The sequence below is a fragment of the Actinia tenebrosa genome, unplaced genomic scaffold (assembly GCF_029948245.1).
Source record: "Actinia tenebrosa isolate PJP-AT-01 unplaced genomic scaffold, QUT_ActTen_1.0 PGA_scaffold5__44_contigs__length_20552954, whole genome shotgun sequence".
In the NCBI taxonomy this organism is placed as follows: domain Eukaryota; kingdom Metazoa; phylum Cnidaria; class Anthozoa; order Actiniaria; family Actiniidae; genus Actinia; species Actinia tenebrosa.
This window is the reverse complement of record NW_028292582.1, coordinates 19,017,921-19,035,445: the sequence shown is the minus strand read 5'-3', so window position 1 is coordinate 19,035,445 and position 17,525 is coordinate 19,017,921. Positions and strand designations below refer to the sequence as shown.

The 17,525-nt window shown below is 36.4% G+C and overlaps 4 protein-coding genes across 4 annotated transcripts; 2 read left to right on the top strand and 2 right to left on the bottom strand.

Annotated features, from left to right (window-relative positions):
• Nucleotides 1–654: 654 nt before the first annotated feature.
• Nucleotides 655–5,655, bottom strand: LOC116308065 (tryptophan--tRNA ligase, mitochondrial). Its single transcript, XM_031718421.2, has 6 exons — nucleotides 5,494–5,655; nucleotides 4,614–4,901; nucleotides 3,828–3,908; nucleotides 3,128–3,213; nucleotides 2,405–2,523; nucleotides 655–1,927 (listed from the first exon to the last, which is right to left on the bottom strand). The coding sequence occupies exons 1-6, from the start codon at nucleotides 5,584–5,586 to the stop codon at nucleotides 1,473–1,475; spliced, it is 1,122 nt and encodes a 373-aa protein (XP_031574281.2). The 5' UTR covers nucleotides 5,587–5,655; the 3' UTR covers nucleotides 655–1,472.
• A 454-nt stretch (nucleotides 5,656–6,109) lies between these two features.
• LOC116308066 (charged multivesicular body protein 1b) lies at nucleotides 6,110–12,853 on the top strand. The gene is made up of 9 exons (XM_089038253.1): nucleotides 6,110–6,280; nucleotides 6,616–6,635; nucleotides 7,494–7,571; nucleotides 8,191–8,259; nucleotides 8,667–8,813; nucleotides 9,593–9,700; nucleotides 10,382–10,425; nucleotides 10,872–10,947; nucleotides 11,319–12,853. The coding sequence occupies exons 1-9, from the start codon at nucleotides 6,262–6,264 to the stop codon at nucleotides 11,358–11,360; spliced, it is 603 nt and encodes a 200-aa protein (XP_088894379.1). The 5' UTR covers nucleotides 6,110–6,261; the 3' UTR covers nucleotides 11,361–12,853.
• A 274-nt stretch (nucleotides 12,854–13,127) lies between these two features.
• Nucleotides 13,128–15,929, top strand: LOC116308067 (histone deacetylase complex subunit SAP18). The gene is made up of 4 exons (XM_031718424.2): nucleotides 13,128–13,276; nucleotides 13,602–13,651; nucleotides 14,041–14,097; nucleotides 14,623–15,929. The coding sequence occupies exons 1-4, from the start codon at nucleotides 13,142–13,144 to the stop codon at nucleotides 14,888–14,890; spliced, it is 510 nt and encodes a 169-aa protein (XP_031574284.2). The 5' UTR covers nucleotides 13,128–13,141; the 3' UTR covers nucleotides 14,891–15,929.
• Nucleotides 15,887–17,035, bottom strand: LOC116308061 (uncharacterized protein CXorf65 homolog). Its single transcript, XM_031718416.2, has 5 exons — nucleotides 17,011–17,035; nucleotides 16,730–16,816; nucleotides 16,477–16,593; nucleotides 16,292–16,375; nucleotides 15,887–16,044 (listed from the first exon to the last, which is right to left on the bottom strand). Exons 1-5 carry the CDS (start codon nucleotides 17,033–17,035, stop codon nucleotides 15,887–15,889), a joined length of 471 nt encoding a protein of 156 aa, XP_031574276.1.
• Between the last annotated feature and the right edge of the window lie 490 nt (nucleotides 17,036–17,525).

Here is a 17,525-nt window from a genome sequence, read left to right as displayed (position 1 = left end):
TTTGTTATAGTTTTAGTGCAATCTAATTTAGCATATACCAACTTGTGTACTTCCTAAGAACGCGCGCGCTCATTGGTTAATTGGAGGTGAATATTGTACGATATTCACCTCTAAATCGCGCAATATTGAGTCGTTTTGCTACAATTTCCGATGAGGAAATTGAAAAAATGAAAGTAAACGCCATTCCTATCAATACTAAAAAGGCAACGAAGTATGGCTCAAACGTTTTGCTAAAAGTTTTGCTAAAAGTTTTACGCGAATTTGTCACGAAAACTAAAAGTTTCAATTTTTCGCCTCAGGCTCAGTGAATATGGAGAATATTTACCTCGCCGCTAGAAGACTCGCGTCTCGGTAAATATTCGCCGATATTCACTTCGCCTTTGGCGAATATTCGCTTTGATGCGCGGCAAATCTCGACTTTCAACTCCTTTCTCTTATAAAACAAATATCTGAAAATTTCAACCAGGGCCCGATCGTACAAAGGGTGGATAGCGCTATGCGACGAATAAATCTTATTGGATAACAGCATCGACTTATCCACTGGATAACGATTTATCCGCCGGATAGCGCTATCTACCCTTCGTACAACCGGGCTCCGGGCAAATAACGGCTATTTCAAGTTTAAAAATTATATAATAAAAACTAAACTCTGGCTTGTTTGAAATCTATTAAATCACTAAATAATTTACATGAATTAAGTGTTAACGAAATATAATGCAACTACAGCAATAAGTTATAGCAAGCACGTACATGAGGTGTTACAAAAACAGCTGTAGTCCCGGCTGTAGTCGGAAAATTGAGTCAAATCACCCACGAAAAAAAAAGTTTATTATTCCAGTACATTAATAAAAGGAAGATAAATAGATGTTATATTGACTCGGGCCTAGTTTAGAAAATTCCTCGGAACGAAATGGGGTTACTAGGAGATTGGCGATTTCCAAAACGTCTTGACATGACTGGCACGCTATCCTTGATCCTTGATTCCCCAATTTTGATCCACAAAGGTCAAACATGAGAAAGTTTGCCAGGTCTGGAGTCTTTTCTTAAGATTATGATACTATGACTGGATTATGGGTTAAGAGTCAGGTCAAAAGATGTTGAAAAATGTTTTTCAGCCACTTCCAATTGATTTTAATGAATTAAAAGCATAAAATATTTTTTTAAATAATTATTATAATTATTACTGTTATTTTTAGCAGATTTTGGAGGAGCTCCCTGGGTACCTTAAGGACACAGAAATAGATTCTCATGTAAAAAAAACCCCTAAAGTGCAGTTTCTATGAGTCAATATATGGGGTCATGTGCTTCTTTGGAAATTACTAGAATTCCTAATATTATCGACGAAAGCTATTTAAATCCTATAAGTGTTTTAACATCATTCATCGTAAATATATGGGGGTATATGGGGTATAATATATGGGGTCATGTGCTTCTTTGGAAATTACTAGAATTCCTAATATTATCGATGAAAGCTATTTAAATCCTATAAGTGTTTTGACATCACTCATCGTAACGTCGGCCAACTCGCAAGCTTTTGCAGCCCCCTTCTCGAGTATCTCTTCTACATACCAATCTTGTTGTGTCAGCTTTTCAATTTCCTGCCTCACTGGACTTAATTTTTGTACTATTAAATCTGTAAGGTCTTTTTTGAAAACTGATTTAAACCGTTCAATGTTTTGATACCTGGAGCAGATAGTCTCCATGGATTCCTCGCTCAAGGCACAGTAGATGTCAATCAAGTTACTCACCCCAGGCCTACCCTCTGGGTCATAGCTGATGTGGTTGTCAGAATCGGTGATGGATTTCTGGATTTTTGATTTGATGGTATCTGGGGTGTCAGAGAGTTCAATCCGTGAGAAGTGGTTGGGGTCTGATTTACTCATCTTTTTCGTGGCATCCCGAAGGCTCATTACTCGTGTCATTTTACCTTGAAAAAAAAAGAAGAAAGAAAAGAGATAAAGGTCAAAGAATGGAAAAAGGGAAATAATTTTTGTGTAATATAAATGTCTACAAGCCTTTAAGGTAATGAGCCTATGATGTTCTTGCCCTCTGCCAGTAAATGAAAATGCCTGGCCAAAACCAATATAGTTGTTTGTTGATTGGTCAATACAACAACAAATATGAACAGAAACTAATAAACAAATAGGCCTATGCAAGGGCCCCCTTTTATATGGCAGGGCATACTGGCAGAGTTTGCAATGTGGCAAGTTTTGTTTTTAATCAAAATATTGACCCCACCACCCCTCCCTCCACTGTTTATCAGACTGTGACGAGTATCAGGTAACAAGCTGTGGCCCAGTTGCCATGGTTCCCTTGATGGTTGGGCGTGGTCTGGCACCATCAACCAGGATCCCAGTACCGAACCCCCAAACTTATCTTAACAATGAGTTTTAATAGTGCTTACCTAGAATAGGTTGTGGTGATGAAAAGAATCTACCATACGAATTGTTAAAAATACGAGCAAGTTCTCTGGCTAATTCTAGATGTTGTAACTGATCGTCACCCACAGGAACATGAGAAGCTCTGAAAAACAATAAAACAAAGTGGAATAGCACATTTACATGATGCAGTCATTTGATCATAGATAATAGCTACCTTAAGATTATTAAAATCTACAACAGTGATGTCCACCAAAAGTGTAAATAATTTCTCTGGGGTTCTATTCATTGGAGATTTCATTCAAAACATTGTCAGTAAAGTAAACTCATTAACAGTGAAGACAGGTTTTAAAGGCATGAAATTATAAAGTGAATTTATTTACACTTCCGGTTGATGTTGCCATTGTAGATTTTGAAAATCTTAAGGTCACTAATATCTTTAACTGGGCCTTTAAGGATACAAATTCCTTTAACTTGTTTCTGATTCCAATTTTGAAGGGCACATTTTTATCTTTCATCGTAAATAAAATAGACCTTTTCAGCTTGGGTGTAATCTTTCCCCATTTCAGACCATGTGTCATTCCCTAGAGTATCATTTCTTTGTTCAACAGTTGGGCATGAGAAGACACATGATTATGATTACATCTCAAACATCTTTTTTTTTGGATTTTCATCTAATTTTTTCACCAACCTCCTTACCCAAAATTCTAGATCTACCATTGAATGGCAAAGCTATATCTGTATCATACCTGTATAAAAGAATATCAGCACCCATGAGGACAGGGTATGCATAAAGACCAAGACATTGCTGTTCTTTACTTCCTTCTGTTTTGCTCTAGAAAAAGAGTTGTGGAAAATGAATATATATCTGGTTTCATTATCATGGACCATAATCAATATCCTCCACATAATTCTTGTCTTGGCTTATTCTTGTGTTAGTGCAGAAACATAAATGTTGCAGTGGACGTGACTTTGCAAGTACCCTTCAAAATTCCAATAAGGCACTATTTCTATTTTTTAAGTAGTTTCAGAAGTTGCAAGAACCCATATAAAAATATCTTCGGTTTTCAAGAATAGGTCTTGATAGTCATTCACATATGGACTAGTATGGCATTCATTCCATGATCAGTCTCTGATGTGATCGCCATGATGTGATCCAAGTCATAGTGAAGGTCTAACCAATTGCAGTACATTCTTAGAGCATAGGTAGCACCTTCTTCTCAAATATTTTAAGATCTGGAGTTTCCGTCCAACTGGGGTTTAAACCCATGAGTTCCTGTACAACAGGTCAGTGCCGCACAAGCAACAAAGCTAACAAGGACGTGGTATACTGTATTCTTTGGATGCACATGGACTTGGGAGACTGGACTCAAGTGGGAACTCTGCCACAATGACACTACCCATGATTCTCAAGAAGCATTTACTTATACAAGGTCTTGGTATATTTACCTTCCATTGATGCATTCTGTTAAGAATCCCAAGTGGTGTTATACAACTGAGTATCCATGCCAACTCGGCATGTTGGGATACCTACAAAATTTGCAAGAACAAATCTCTCAACTGCAAGTTGGCATAAAAAATAATCTTGAAAATCAATGAAATGTAATCTTCTTAATTTGTAAATGTAACTAGATTTTTTTTGGAATAAGAAAAACTACATACATGTATTATAAGTAGTGTATGCACGAGGACAAGTATTACAAGTAAATGCTAGCTTTGTGGCATGTAATCAGATATATATTTTTGAGGTAAGAAAGTATATAAAAAATAGAAAACTTCAGTCACTTTTGAAACCAGTGGAGGACGTTACGGCTGCATGTTAAGGTGCTATTAGCAGCCGTGCAGCTTACAATCATGAGTGATTTGTTAGTACATAAGTGTTATGCCTCCAAATTGGGATAGGCTGTTGAACCAGGAGATAATCCCCTACTCTTACACAAATAATTCAACAGGTCCTTTTATGTCCCCCATTTTACTGCAGCTTAGGAAGGGTTGGGAGACAGGGCCTACAGTTTAAAGCCCTTATCCAGAAGACTTGTAGGTCTAACCATTTGCAGATATTATTACAAAGGGGTCATGTGTAATTCCTTGGAATAATTTGTTTGAGCTGTATTTATATGATTCAATTTATGTCTTCTCATGTGCAACTGTAAAAAAAGAAATTATACTCAAGCCAATGATATGTTGCCTAAAATGGGAAAACATTACGCCCAACCCAGAAGGTCTTGATAATACCTCAGACTGCTTAAAAATAATACTTCGATCAGGATCCACACCACAAGCTAAGAGACTTATAGCCATGTTCTTAACACTCTGCTTCAATTCTTGAGGATCCTGAGGTGTGGTAATGGAATGAAGGTCCACTATGCTGTACAGGATCTCTGCTTCACATGTGTTTTGTAACTCCACCCAGTTTTTGATTGCACCCAGGTAATTCCCAAGATGCATTGTACCAGTTGGTTGAATTCCAGAAACAATTCGTCTGATCTCTTTGCTATTTTTATTGTTGTCATTGTTGTCAACCTGGAAATGAGAATAATTGGGTCTGAGAAGGGTATATTGTGTGGTTACATAAAATATCCAAACCTCCCCCACAGAGGGGGATTGGATTTTCCAAGGGGTTGGGAGAGTCTGAGGAGAGTATATTGTGTAGTTTTAAATATATCCATACCTTCCCCACAGAGGAGGAATTGGAATTTCCAAACAGTGGAGAGGGTCTGAGGAGGGCATATCGTAAGTTTCAGAAAAAAGTAAGGATTGCGGACCACCCTAGAAATTGGGAGGGGGGTGTCAGAGGGGGGTGTTAGATTGGAAAATTTTAGAGACTATAGTATGGGAAAAGGTAAACTGACCCCCCCCCCCCCCCCCCGTTTCCGCGGTCCCTGCCTAGCATTTACCTCCCATGGGTGGAGGTGTGGATCTTTTTTGGCTTGGAGGTTGGAGTCCTAAATATAACTGTAATATACACAACTGCATATATAGCACGTAGCTAGAATAGATAACTAACTGCATATAGAACAGAATATTTAACAGTTTTGCTTATGTACTAAAAACAAATGGAAAAGAAAGCGAAGCACGCGGAAATGCAGATACATTTAGCTGCGAATTTTAATACCTCATTATGGCTGGCACACTTGAATATCGAAGAAACTTCTCTTCCACGAACCAAGAAATGTCCTCTCCTTTGAAGAAATCTTAAAATCTTCATAATCGAGTAAAATAAAATACATTAAAATTTAGTTTTAATTTGAGTGAAAAATTCCGCGCGACATTCTGAAGTTTTTAACTGCGCAGCAAGTGAAAGACTGGGACGAGTAGCGTGCCCGCACTGCATTGTTGACACAGGAAGCCCAAGCTCTTTATCTGTTTGATCCAACGTTTTATCTGGATCTTTCATGAAAAACACAAAAGTAGCAGAAATAGCTTAAAAGTCGTTCTTCAAATTAGCTATTGCGATAAGAAATAGCTTGAAAGGACATTTTATATAACTTTCAAGGCTTTTCATTAAAAACTTTCCTCATTATCGGCTTAGACATTTATGAATATTACGTTTTAATGTGGTGCAGGGGTACAGCTTTACCTGTACATATTAGAGTAATAGATATAAAATATGAACAAAGAGACAAATAGATAAACTTAATTGTTAGGTAGTAACCATTGAGTGGGCTTCCTGTGCTGTGGTATGTGGGTGGAAGATACCGCTGTACTGTATCAGCACGGCGCAATGACGTGATGGATCCAGTTTTGGAACTGACTTTGCTGATAAAAACAGAGGTGATCGCTGGAATTACTTCATCGTTTTGCTAAGATTACGTAAAATCAGCTGCTATCTACGCTTTCTAGACTTTATCAAGAGATTTTTGAATACATCTAGGATACGAAAATGTCAGGCCAAATGGAAAGTATCCTTTTTGTAGCTTATAATTTTGTACTAATTTTTAGTGTTTACATGTTTTGAAATGTGAAGCTAGTAAATAATTTTCGAAGGTAGACTTATGGTTTCTTATGGTTTAACCTTTATGAATCAAGGAAAAAATATTTTTTCAGTCTTCTAGAGAATCTAAGACTTAAAGACAATGTATTTACTTGTTGTAGGCTATGTTTATTTCTTTTTTTTGTCTCAAGCTAAGACTTACAATTTTTGTATTGGTCGAGTTTCTCCTTTTTTGTTGACTCCACTTCTGCTGTACTTGTTATTTCCTTGTTGTTTTCCTTAACTACTGAATTCCACTTGGAGAACATTTATTTAATCTGAAGGTAAGATTTTTGAAAAATATAGAATTTATAATCTAAACAACAGTAAATTATGATCAGTTGTCAGAAATGCACAAAGAGTAGGTCAACTTAAAGGTTGTGCATGGCCAGTTGTCTTTGCAACATGCAATATTCAGTGCTGGTACACAGTGCATTTGTAGAGTACAATTTTCCTGGTAACAGTTTAAAGGGATTTTATATACCTTTAAAAGGAAAATCATACCCTATTCCGGTATCGCGAAAATGGATACCCTGTCCCAGAGCGAGCGCAATTTTATACATGTATACCCTGTTGCAAAGTAGAATCGCTGAAAACCATACCCTGTCTGGCAGCACCTACTTGTATAGCAAATATAGGGGAGTACCTCCCCCCCCCCCCCCCAGGCCAGTTTTGTATTTCTCCTCAAAAATCAACTCCTAAATTCTGACTCAATCTATCAGTAGCCTTATTAAATGGGTCAGTAAAACTTGTTGACTCTCCATCCACCTTGGATTCAGTAGATTCTATTAGGTTTTTTAGAATTTTAGAAATATTTAATAATAGAGATCAAATACGTTATCATGGGGGGAGTGGGGAGGGAGTATGAATTAGAATAGGGGGAGGATGGGAGGGATGGGCTTTTATATAAATGCAGCCTTAGAAAATATGGTTTAAAGAAGGGAATGAATTTATTGTTCTTGAATCTATATGTCAAGTCCATGTTATGTCTATTATATTTATGTTACTGTAAATTGCTGTCGTGTTATATATCAGCTCTCTATTTAAACTAGCCTTACTGAACTAGATGTGCCTGTATAAATATTGACTTAGATAAATAAAAAAATAAAATAACAGACTAAATTTCTTCAATTTAATTTCAGTTTGCTGCAAAGAATATGGAACGAAATGCAAAGAAATGTGAAAAGGAAGAGAAAACAGAGAAACTCAAACTAAAAAAGGTGAAAATCTAATTTTGTCAATTTTTAATTAAATTCCTTCCCTGCAAATTATTAATTCTTTATATCACTTGTTTTTGCTTCTTGAACCGTGTCACATTGTTACCGACTTGTTCATGTTTATGCCATTTATAATACAGGGATGGATAGGTGGTATCATCCAAATGCCTACCGTTGTAGTCTACATTACTTAGAGAGCCAGGTCAACTATAACTGGTTTTGAGAATCATTGGGACAGAGGATAGATATAGGAAATTGAGTAATAGGACCTAAAATATGGACTCAAATAACATTTCATAGAAAGAGATTTATAAGTCACCCCACTACAGGGCTAAAGATAATGGCTATTCAGTCACAGGTCATGATGACCAACCAAATTAGCTAGGTCACCCCTTGTATTCTGGCTTGATGTTTACTGGTAAAAGTGACTGGATTTGACTGGACAAGATCCAATTCTGGCCAGACATTGTCTGATGACTGGCCTTTTTTATAGCCCTGCTCTACAAAAAATTTCCTGACTCCACCAAAGGTTGTGTTCTCCCCTTACTTGTACCCTGGAGTACAGTATATTGCACTCGACAACAAGCCTGTATGATGCTTATAACAATATATGTCACTTTAGGCTATACAAAAAGGAAATTTGGAAGGGGCCAGAATCCATGCTGAAAATGCAATCAGACAAAAGAATCAGGTACAAGACCTTTTATATCTTTATTTATGTAATAAGTTCTAACAACAGCTAGATTTAAGAGTGTACTGAAATGTGTACCTTGCTATAATCACAACAGTTTACCATTATCCCAAACGAGTCAAGATTCATTCATTTTGGCTACTTAAAATTTTCAAATGACTTGTGCCTATATGTCCTGGAAACGCCTTGATTGACAGGAGATTCATCTAAAACCTACTTGGTTGTGACAGAAAATTCTATTTCACAAATTATACATGTATGTTATTTGGAAAGTTGACTTGCTCTACTTGCAGGAAAAAAATGCAAAATTCTTTCAAATTTTAGCTGGAATATTTATCTACTAAATGATAATTTTTACCAACAATATGCCTACCTTAACCACTTTTTAATTTCCTAACATCTTTCAGAGTTTAAATTTCATGAGAATGAGTTCACGTATTGATGCTACTGCACAGCGGGTCCAGGGTGCAGTCACGATGAAACAGGTCACTGGGTCCATGGCTGGTGTCGTCAAGTCCATGGATGCAGCTCTTAGATCTATGAACCTTGAAAAAGTAAGTTATAGACTGAGTTAAAGATGGATTTGTGTTTACAGGCTGGTCATTTTTTATCTCTTTGGAGGGTTAAAGTAGTTTTGTTCTGACATCAAAAAGATTGACTGATCTCCCCTGAAAAGACACTATCATTTTTATGGCCCCTCAATGATGCATGGTTGCTTAACTCTCATCTTTGTGACATCCCCCTTTGATACACATACCTTTCAATGTCTCCTGTTGCTCATCCTCCTCCAGTTGTCTAAAAACATGTGATGCCCCAGACAATAAAGTAATGATGGCCAGTCCATACCCTTAAAGTGACATGAGGTTGCCATTCCCAAAATACAGTGTAAAACCTGCTTAAAAGAACGAGTGGATTAAGAACCAGGATGCTGGAATTTAGCCAACAAAGCATCTAATATGATACAAGAACCACTTCAGCCTGAAAAAAGAGACAGGCTCTCATGTGTAAAGTAAAAAGCTTTAATGTAAAAGTCAGTCTCGTTTGAGATTGATAAACATTAGAAATTTTAGATGACAAATATACAAGTTTTGATGTCTGGTGTTCCTGCCTACATGTATAATGCAAACAATGGAATTAAAAAGTGTGAGGTTCTAAATAACATTGGGATTTAGCGCATGTTTTGTAGAGGGTGGAAAATAAGACCCAGGGAAGAACCATAAAATTAACAAACTTTGCTCACATTTCATATATGGAATTTATTATCTTTCTCAGAGTCGATTTTAATTCATATTTTGGCTCAAAATTCCTTGATATTTATCATTGATATGTTTAGGTTTCAGCACTCATGGAAAAATTCGAGAAGCAGTTTGAGGATCTTGATGTACAGTCTGCAGCGATGGATAATGCGATGAGTAGCACTACCACCCTTACAAGTCCACAGGTGACATCACCTTTTATAAAATATAAATTTGAAATATAACATGTGCCGTGATACCATGTTTATATCAGAGAACAGAGACATGCTCGCAGAAAATCGTTCAAAATATTTGATAAAAGCAATATAAAACAGCTGCTTATGTATCTGTACTGTGATAAAGCAGTAAGGCACTCAAAAAGCAAGAAAAACACTTGGCTACACCTTGTGCTTCTAAGGTTGCTTCACTCTTGCTCTGCAACTACCAGCATGTTTACATCACAATACAGAGGCATGTGTGCACATTAACACTTTCATTACTAGAGCAGCCAAAAGCGGCCAGCAGAAAGATGTTTTTGCTTTTCAATTACGCGTACCCTAGGACATTTCTTTGTGTTGAAACACATGGGCTAGAGCTACAGCGTATCGTTTTTTTGGATCATTAAGCAATATTTACTGAGCATGTATGTTTTTCATTTTGATATTGAGAAATAAAAAAACACCCTAATTATGTTCCAGGAAGAGCCTGTGTTGTACCCTTCTAGTCTCTAGTAGTGAAAGGGTTAACTTTATATTCCTAATAAACATGTATTAATATTGCATGCTGAATACAATGTTACAAAATAAACAGGCATCCAAACCTTCAATTGGTTTTATTGAAAAGATAAGACAGTATACTGATGCAGACAGTGTGTTTTTTCTCTATAGGGTCAAGTTGATAGTCTAATGATGCAAGTTGCAGATGAAGCTGGGTGAGTAAGATTATGAAACCAAATTTGACCATAATTACAGTGCGATGTACCATATTTTACCATATTTACAGTGCGATGTACCACATTTTACCATACCCTTAAAAATATTTCATACTCTTTGCAACAAAAACTTAAATAAATGGTTAGGAATTTGCCTAGGTGATACCTATTTTGTTCTCTTTGCTGGCTAACACTGAATACTTTCATAAAAAGTATTTTTATTGATGGAATCACTTGGAGTGAGAAAGGATTCAATGGCATTTAAGTTGGGTGGCCATGTTTAGGGATGTCGCACTGTAAACATAAATTTACTATAGGTCTTTTTCCATAGCCAGGACCTTTGTTCGTTATTGACATTATGTGTGTCTGGCCTTTTGTGAATGCTTTATTTTCATAAGCTTTATATTATTATATGTGTTATATACAGTGTTATATTTCATATACAGACTTGAGCTGAATATGGAACTACCAGCCAGCCAACAGCAAGGAATTGGAACAGCATCTACAGCTTCAGCTGAACAGGTTAGCAGTGAGGTGTTCAAAACATGCTTAGAATACATTGTCTGCTAGTCAGGCATGGCGAAACAGTTTTTAAAGTGCAGGGGAGAAAGGTTACATTCCTCCCCTTCCCTTTCTATCCCACCCACCCACCCCACCCCTCCCTTAAAATAATTCATTAATGAGCAAGTTGCAAGCAGTATCCACTGGGAGGGGTCTTAGGTGCCTTCAATGGCAATCCTGCATGTGGCTGTTAATGCAATCCTTGAGGATCTAACATCAAAATGGGGCTATTTGAACAGATTGTAATGACATTTGACATTATTGCTCTTTTTCTTTCGAATTAAATTTTATCAAGATGCTGACTTTTTCCCCCTTTGATTCTTGTTTTAAAGGACGAGTTATCATCAAGACTTGCCAAGCTGAGGCAAAGCTGATCAGTGCCATCTACATCAAAGTTTGACTGAAGGCCAGGATTTCTTGTTTCAACATGATTCTTTTTTCTTGTCATAGTACTTCATCTTATTTTTTGGCATCAAAATTCTATAGATCCATTAAGCTTGTAATGTCAAGGGTGGATCTAGGAGGAATGGGTGTTGAACTAGGGGGAGGGGGGAGTAGTAGAGTTTGAAAATAACAAGGATATTGAATAACGTAACATCTAAAAAGGATGTTTATTTGACAACCACTCCCCTTGAAATTGTTCTGGATCCACCTTCAAATGTTTCCCATTTCTGACAAAGTGTCATTCCCTTGAGCATTGTTTCTTTGTTTACTGGTAGAACTAGAAAATTAATATTGATGTAACTCGGGCAAACATTCCTAAGAATCATGTCTAAGGGTATGACATGGTCTGAAATGGGGGGGGGAGATACACCCAAGCTGAATAGCATAATAAATAACAGTGCGATGCATCTGACCAAGGGAGGCCACCCAACCTATTTTTCTACTAATGACGTTAAATCCTTTCCTGCCAAGTGTTTCCATCAATAAGAAGACTTTTTACAAAAGTGTCCAGTGTTAGCCAGCAAAAGGACCAAAATAGGTTTGACCTAGGCAAATTCCTAGCCACTTATTTAAGTTTTTGTTGCAAAGATTTCAAAATGATTTTAATATCTGCAGGTCACTCTAAGTGAGTTCATGTGTAAATGCACAAATGCTTGCTGTCTGATTGGCTAACTAGTTAAAAAATAAGTTGGGTAGCGACAGTTAGGCACATTGCACTGTAATATACAGTATCACCTACCTCTTGCATTATATAAACTATAAAATTAAGAAAATTAATATTTGTATCATGAAGGAATGAGATGAACAGACAATGTCATATATAGATTCCATTGCTGACTTTTATGGTCTGTCGATGGGGTTTCAGATAGGTGACCCTTCTCGATTACCCCTCCCTACTAGAGTAGGGTAATGTAGGATAAAAGTCATACTTCTCGCACATATTACATCGATAGTAAAGGTACGTGGCATTCAAAGAGTAATAACAATTAAAAGTGAAAAATCTGTTTTACTCTCTAGAAAACTTAAATTTCTTGCATTATTTTATGTTGTGAAATTTTATTAATAATTTACTGTACATAAAAGCAACACTGAAAATCACTTACTCTATGATTAGTATTATGCAATAAGCCTTTTCATAGTTTAAGAATCGACTTCACTGCGCATGCGATTTTATCCCGAATTTCTCACCTTCTTTTGTTTAATTAAGAACAAAAGAAGGTTTAGACAAAAGAAGGTTTAGACAAAAGAAGGTGAGAAATTCGGGATAAAATCGCATGCGCAGTGGAGTCGATTCTTAAACTATGAAAAGGCTTATAGGAATGTGGTCACTTAACCTTTAATCAAGAATAATTCTAAAAGCTCATGATTTAACCCATTTGTATGTACACTGTTTTTTTTTTAATAAAATGTATATTCCATACAATTAACGAGTTGTCCACTTTGATAATGTCATGCTTGCATTGAATTTTTGTAATCAAACATGTAATATAATCAAACGTGTAATGATTTCAAGGTATTCAATGTATTTCTACCCTGGAGTTGGAATCAACATGGCTTCAACAGCTCTTTAATTAATGTGTATAGTGAACTGATTTTCCTAACCGGAAGTTTTCTTGAAAAGCTCCCGGAAGTATTATCTTAAGGCCAGGTTACCCGGTCTGACATTGGTGTCCGTAACATGATCGGTAAGTAAAGCGTTGTTTGATTCAAGATGGCGGATCGTGATCGAAGAAATCGCAGCGCTCGTTCCCGTTCACGATCTACCTCTAGGGATAAAGAAAGAGCGAAGAGAAACGAGAGAGAGAAAGAAGAGCCGAAAAATGTGAAGACCATCGATAGAGAAAAGGTAAAAATGAAGCTGAACTTGCACAGACTTCGTCTTGATATTTGTCAAATCTTCCATGTGGCTACGGATACAAAACAAGTTTTCATGTTGTGCAACTCAGAAAACGAGTTCCAATTAAAGGAGGAAAGTTTTCTCACGTATTGGCTTCGTCCAACAATATTTCCAACGGTCTTAGTAGATTTTTAATCGATGGGAGTCAAAAAGATTAACTCAGACGTTTCTAAGTTGTTGGAGTCCTTTTATGATCCATGAATAGTGGTCGCAGATAAGCTTGTATAAAATCTCTCTGATATTTTAGTATCTATTTGCGGTTTCTTATTTGCAGACTTGTCCTCTTCTTCTTAGAGTATTTTGCAGTAAGGGTCGTCATCATAGGTAGGTCAACTCTTGTCTTGTGTATGCTTATTTATTAATGAAGGGATATGCCATTTTCATAAACATGTCAACTTGGTAGCTGCGAGGTGCACCCTGAAATCTGGTCTTTCGCTGCTGCCAGTCAAAAATATGAAAGGTACGGACTGATTGATTGACGGCAGCAAAAAAAACAAATTTCAGCGTGCAGCTACCGAGTTTGCATGTTTGTATGAAAATGGCAGTAAGCATATTTGATGAACTTACAGTTTAAATATGTAGCTGTTTTAGTACTGTTTTTGCTTTGGGTATTTTAGTATCATAATTTGTCAAATATTGATTTGAATCCAGTTCCTTTAATAGTTTTACCTAATATAATACATGTATCTTTACACATTGTTTCTGTTCGTCAGGCTTGATGAATATTCAAGAAACAGCCTTCCATCCAATGAATTACAGATATATACCTGGTAGGTTATGGTATGAATACAAGCTTTATCTTAAAGAAAGTGGCAAACGAGACAAGATTCTATCCTAAGCAAGTCACTTAGTGAAAGCATTTGAACATACCCTCCACAGATTCTCCCTACCTCTTAGAAATTCCAACCCCCCTCTGTGGGGAAGGTATGGCAATTTCCTGGAACTACACAATATTATTACCCTCCTCAGACCCTCCCCACCCCTTGTAAATTCCAATCCCCTCTGTGGGGGAGGTATGGATATTTTCTGGAACTACACAATACACCCTCCTCAGACCCTCCCCACCCGTTGGAAATTCCAACCCCCTCTGTGGAGTAAGGTATGGAAATTTCCTAGAACTACCCAATATGCCATCCTCAGACCCTCCTCACCTCTTGTAAATGTGGGGGAGGTGTCTTGCAACTTGATATTCAGTTAGGGTTGTTATTCCTATAAAAGTTATGATTCTTGTCTTCACATATTCTGTTTAGCGTATCTATGAGTTGGATTTTACATTTAGATTTTCTCATCTCCAGGAAAGATGCTACCCTAAAAGAGCTGATGAACCTTGTTAAAGAAGTAAATCCAGATGGACGGCAGAAAGGAACAGTGTTCAGCTTCTCAACAGTCTTCCCAGATCAAAGACGTGGGGGATTCATAATGAAGGATATAGGATCAACCACGGCAGGAAGAAAGGGACAAGATGACAGCGTAACACTGGAATCGAAAAAGTTCCAAATAGGGGACTACATTGATGTAGCTATACAAGTACCTAGGATGGTACGAAGGGATAGGCCTTATTGATTTATTTAAATATCTTATTCATTCTTTGGGGGGAAGGGGAGGTGTGCTGCACTTTTTTCAAAATAAAACAAAAAAGTTCAAAATAACAATTGATTATTACAGGAATCAAAATAATAATCTGGTCATCAATAAATAAAGTTGGCTCAAAATTGGCACTAATACAGCCAAATGCCTTGATCAGTCAGATGTGGCCAAGCATCCTGTCTAGCCATTGAGTAGCCATTACAGGTTTGCCGCTTCCATCTAACATTCTTGGATTGAGACCCAGATTTTTGACATTAGGTTTTTTATCAAAACATGGACATTTCTCTAATGCCATATGAATACATTGTATGTCCATGTATTGTGTCTTGATACAAAGTAACTGCACCCACCCCTTCCTCGCCCTTCGTTGTTCAAAAACTTTTATCCTCTCTACCTGTTTCTCATAATTTTTAGTCATCCTAGAAGCCCTTTTTAGACTTGAAAAAAATAACATATATTCGTAGTAAAACTCCTTTTTTAGTTCCTCCAGTTTTTCCATTTTTTGTAGCTATTGTTGATTGAGTTGTTAAGTAACCTCACATCCATAGATATTTATAATAAAAAACACATTTTTAATGGTATCTTTTCATAAAGCTTTTTATTTTCTATATGGTAGAATGCAAGATTGAGTGTGTTAAAGTGCAAACACTTATCTGTGAAACAGGACGTACTCGGTCTGTGAATAAGTGCTAGATATTATAGTATAGTTTATACCATATATCCGTGAATAACGCTTTAAGAAATTGCCAGATTAGTAAGTTCAGTAGAACGTAGACCTACAAAAGTTTGGACTAATTTGGATAATTTTGTTAGTTAACTTTTTCAGGGATATTTGGTATGCATTCTACTGTTTCACACCGAGATAAAGTGTTTACACTCTATGAGAGTCCCAAACACATGTAACAAAACACGAAATGGTCTATAGTACATGTATCTTCATGTAAGATTCTTTTACACGTTAATAGTGATATCTCAATGAAAGCGGCCTTTAGAGCGAGGTGTTGCTCTGACTTGAGTTTTGGAAGCAAGTTTTCCTTTTCCAATTGCACTAGGCTTGGGAGACTGTGATCTGGAAATAACTGGGCCTGGTATAGAGATTTCTGGATTGACTTTCTTGCTGTAGAGTTTAGCTGAGAATAATTGCAGAGGGAATGAAAAATAGAAAGAATTTAAAAATTATTTTGAGAATGAATGCAAGAAGGAAGAAAGGAGGTTATGGATGGATAAAAGATTAGATAAATCATGAATGAATATGGATAAAAGAATGATAGAAGGGGAGGGGGGAGGAGAATTATTAATTTAATCAACACTGATGTTTGATAAACAAAAAATGTAATTCAACCAAATACGATAAAATCGGAATGAATTATAATTTACCTAAAAAGTCTGGAATGGACTCCGACACTCCCCTTAGTAATGGCGTATAAACTGACTGCTTTTGCTTTGAGGTGTTGTCCTCGGCTTCAAATAATGCAAATCAATTTAAAAAATGAATAATTTACTACTTTTTGGAAGAAGATAACAGAATAAAAAGGTCTCAAATTAAATTAAAATCTACGTACTGATTTGAAGAAGTATAAAAGTGCTACGATTTGGTAAAAACGTTGTAGCATATTCGTTTGGTGGGCGTCCAGGAAGATTTTTTAGGAAACCATTTTCATCTGCCAAATCGATGACATCTAACGGGAAAGATAACAAAAAGTACTGAAATGCATTATGATAAATAATAAAACTCAAAAAAGAATAGAAAAATCAATAGTTATTGTATTATTGAGCAAATGTTGAGTTGTACTAAGCTTAACTAACATTACGTACCTTCGCTTTGACAGTTACATCGTTCCTTGATGTTTTCGTACAAGATTTTTGCCCGACAGTTTGTGTTAAATAGACGTTGTTCGTCATCTAAAATAGAGTGACGAATTGAAAGATTAATGTTCATAAATTCTAACCAAAACGTTTTTTCAAAGCAGGAAAAACTGTTCATGAGCAACGATTGAAACTGAACAACGAAAACAGTTTGATAAACTAAATATTAGGAGAAGTTAAGCTTAGTTTTAGTTAAAGATGCTGTCAAAAAGAGCAAAAATACGCCTTACCTCCAAAACGAACAACCACAAACATGGCAAAATTAAAGGATTTTGTTTGTGAGACTTCAAATCTTTAAAATGTAAGCCGCAAAATATAACAATAATTAACGTTTATTGTGGGTTGGAAAACTCGCCCAAATCTTTTACAAAAACTGGTGAAAGCAAGTGACGTCATACTTCAGAAAAGCAGTCGGCGACATGAACCGGAAGTGTAAATTATTTTTCTCTTTGGGGTTCTGTTCATTGAAGATTTCATTCAAAACATTGTTAGTAAATTCAAATCATCAACAGGGAAGACAGACTTTGAAGGCGCGAAACCCCAAAGTGAAGTTATTTGCACTTCCAGTAGACGTCGCCGTCGCCGTCGCAGATTTTGCAAAACTTAAAAGTCCCTACTAATTAGCTAAGAGAAGACCTAAAAGAACTAAGTTTAAAATATTAAATAAAGTTTTGTAAGAAGGTTTTTCAAAGCGATATAAAGGCCCATTTTTCAGGTCGATTTTATTAATTTTGTGAATTATATT

Coding starts and splice junctions, on each gene's coding strand:
- LOC116308065 (XM_031718421.2), bottom strand. CDS start 5,586: ATGAAGATTTTAAGATTTCTTCAAAGGAGAGGACATTTCTTGGTTCGT. Junction 4,902..5,493: donor AGTGTGCCAGCCATAATGAG/GTATTAAAATTC, acceptor TCTCATTTCCAG/GTTGACAACAATGACAACAA. Junction 1,928..2,404: donor ATCACCACAACCTATTCTAG/GTAAGCACTATT, acceptor TTTTTTTTCAAG/GTAAAATGACACGAGTAATG.
- LOC116308066 (XM_089038253.1), top strand. Junction 7,572..8,190: donor AGAAACTCAAACTAAAAAAG/GTGAAAATCTAA, acceptor ATGTCACTTTAG/GCTATACAAAAAGGAAATTT. Junction 9,701..10,381: donor CCACCCTTACAAGTCCACAG/GTGACATCACCT, acceptor TTTTCTCTATAG/GGTCAAGTTGATAGTCTAAT.
- LOC116308067 (XM_031718424.2), top strand. CDS start 13,142: ATGGCGGATCGTGATCGAAGAAATCGCAGCGCTCGTTCCCGTTCACGA. Junction 13,277..13,601: donor AGACCATCGATAGAGAAAAG/GTAAAAATGAAG, acceptor TCTTATTTGCAG/ACTTGTCCTCTTCTTCTTAG. Junction 14,098..14,622: donor GAATTACAGATATATACCTG/GTAGGTTATGGT, acceptor TCTCATCTCCAG/GAAAGATGCTACCCTAAAAG.
- LOC116308061 (XM_031718416.2), bottom strand. CDS start 17,035: ATGTTTGTGGTTGTTCGTTTTGGAG. Junction 16,594..16,729: donor ATGTAACTGTCAAAGCGAAG/GTACGTAATGTT, acceptor CTTTCCCGTTAG/ATGTCATCGATTTGGCAGAT. Junction 16,045..16,291: donor GTCCATTCCAGACTTTTTAG/GTAAATTATAAT, acceptor AATTATTCTCAG/CTAAACTCTACAGCAAGAAA.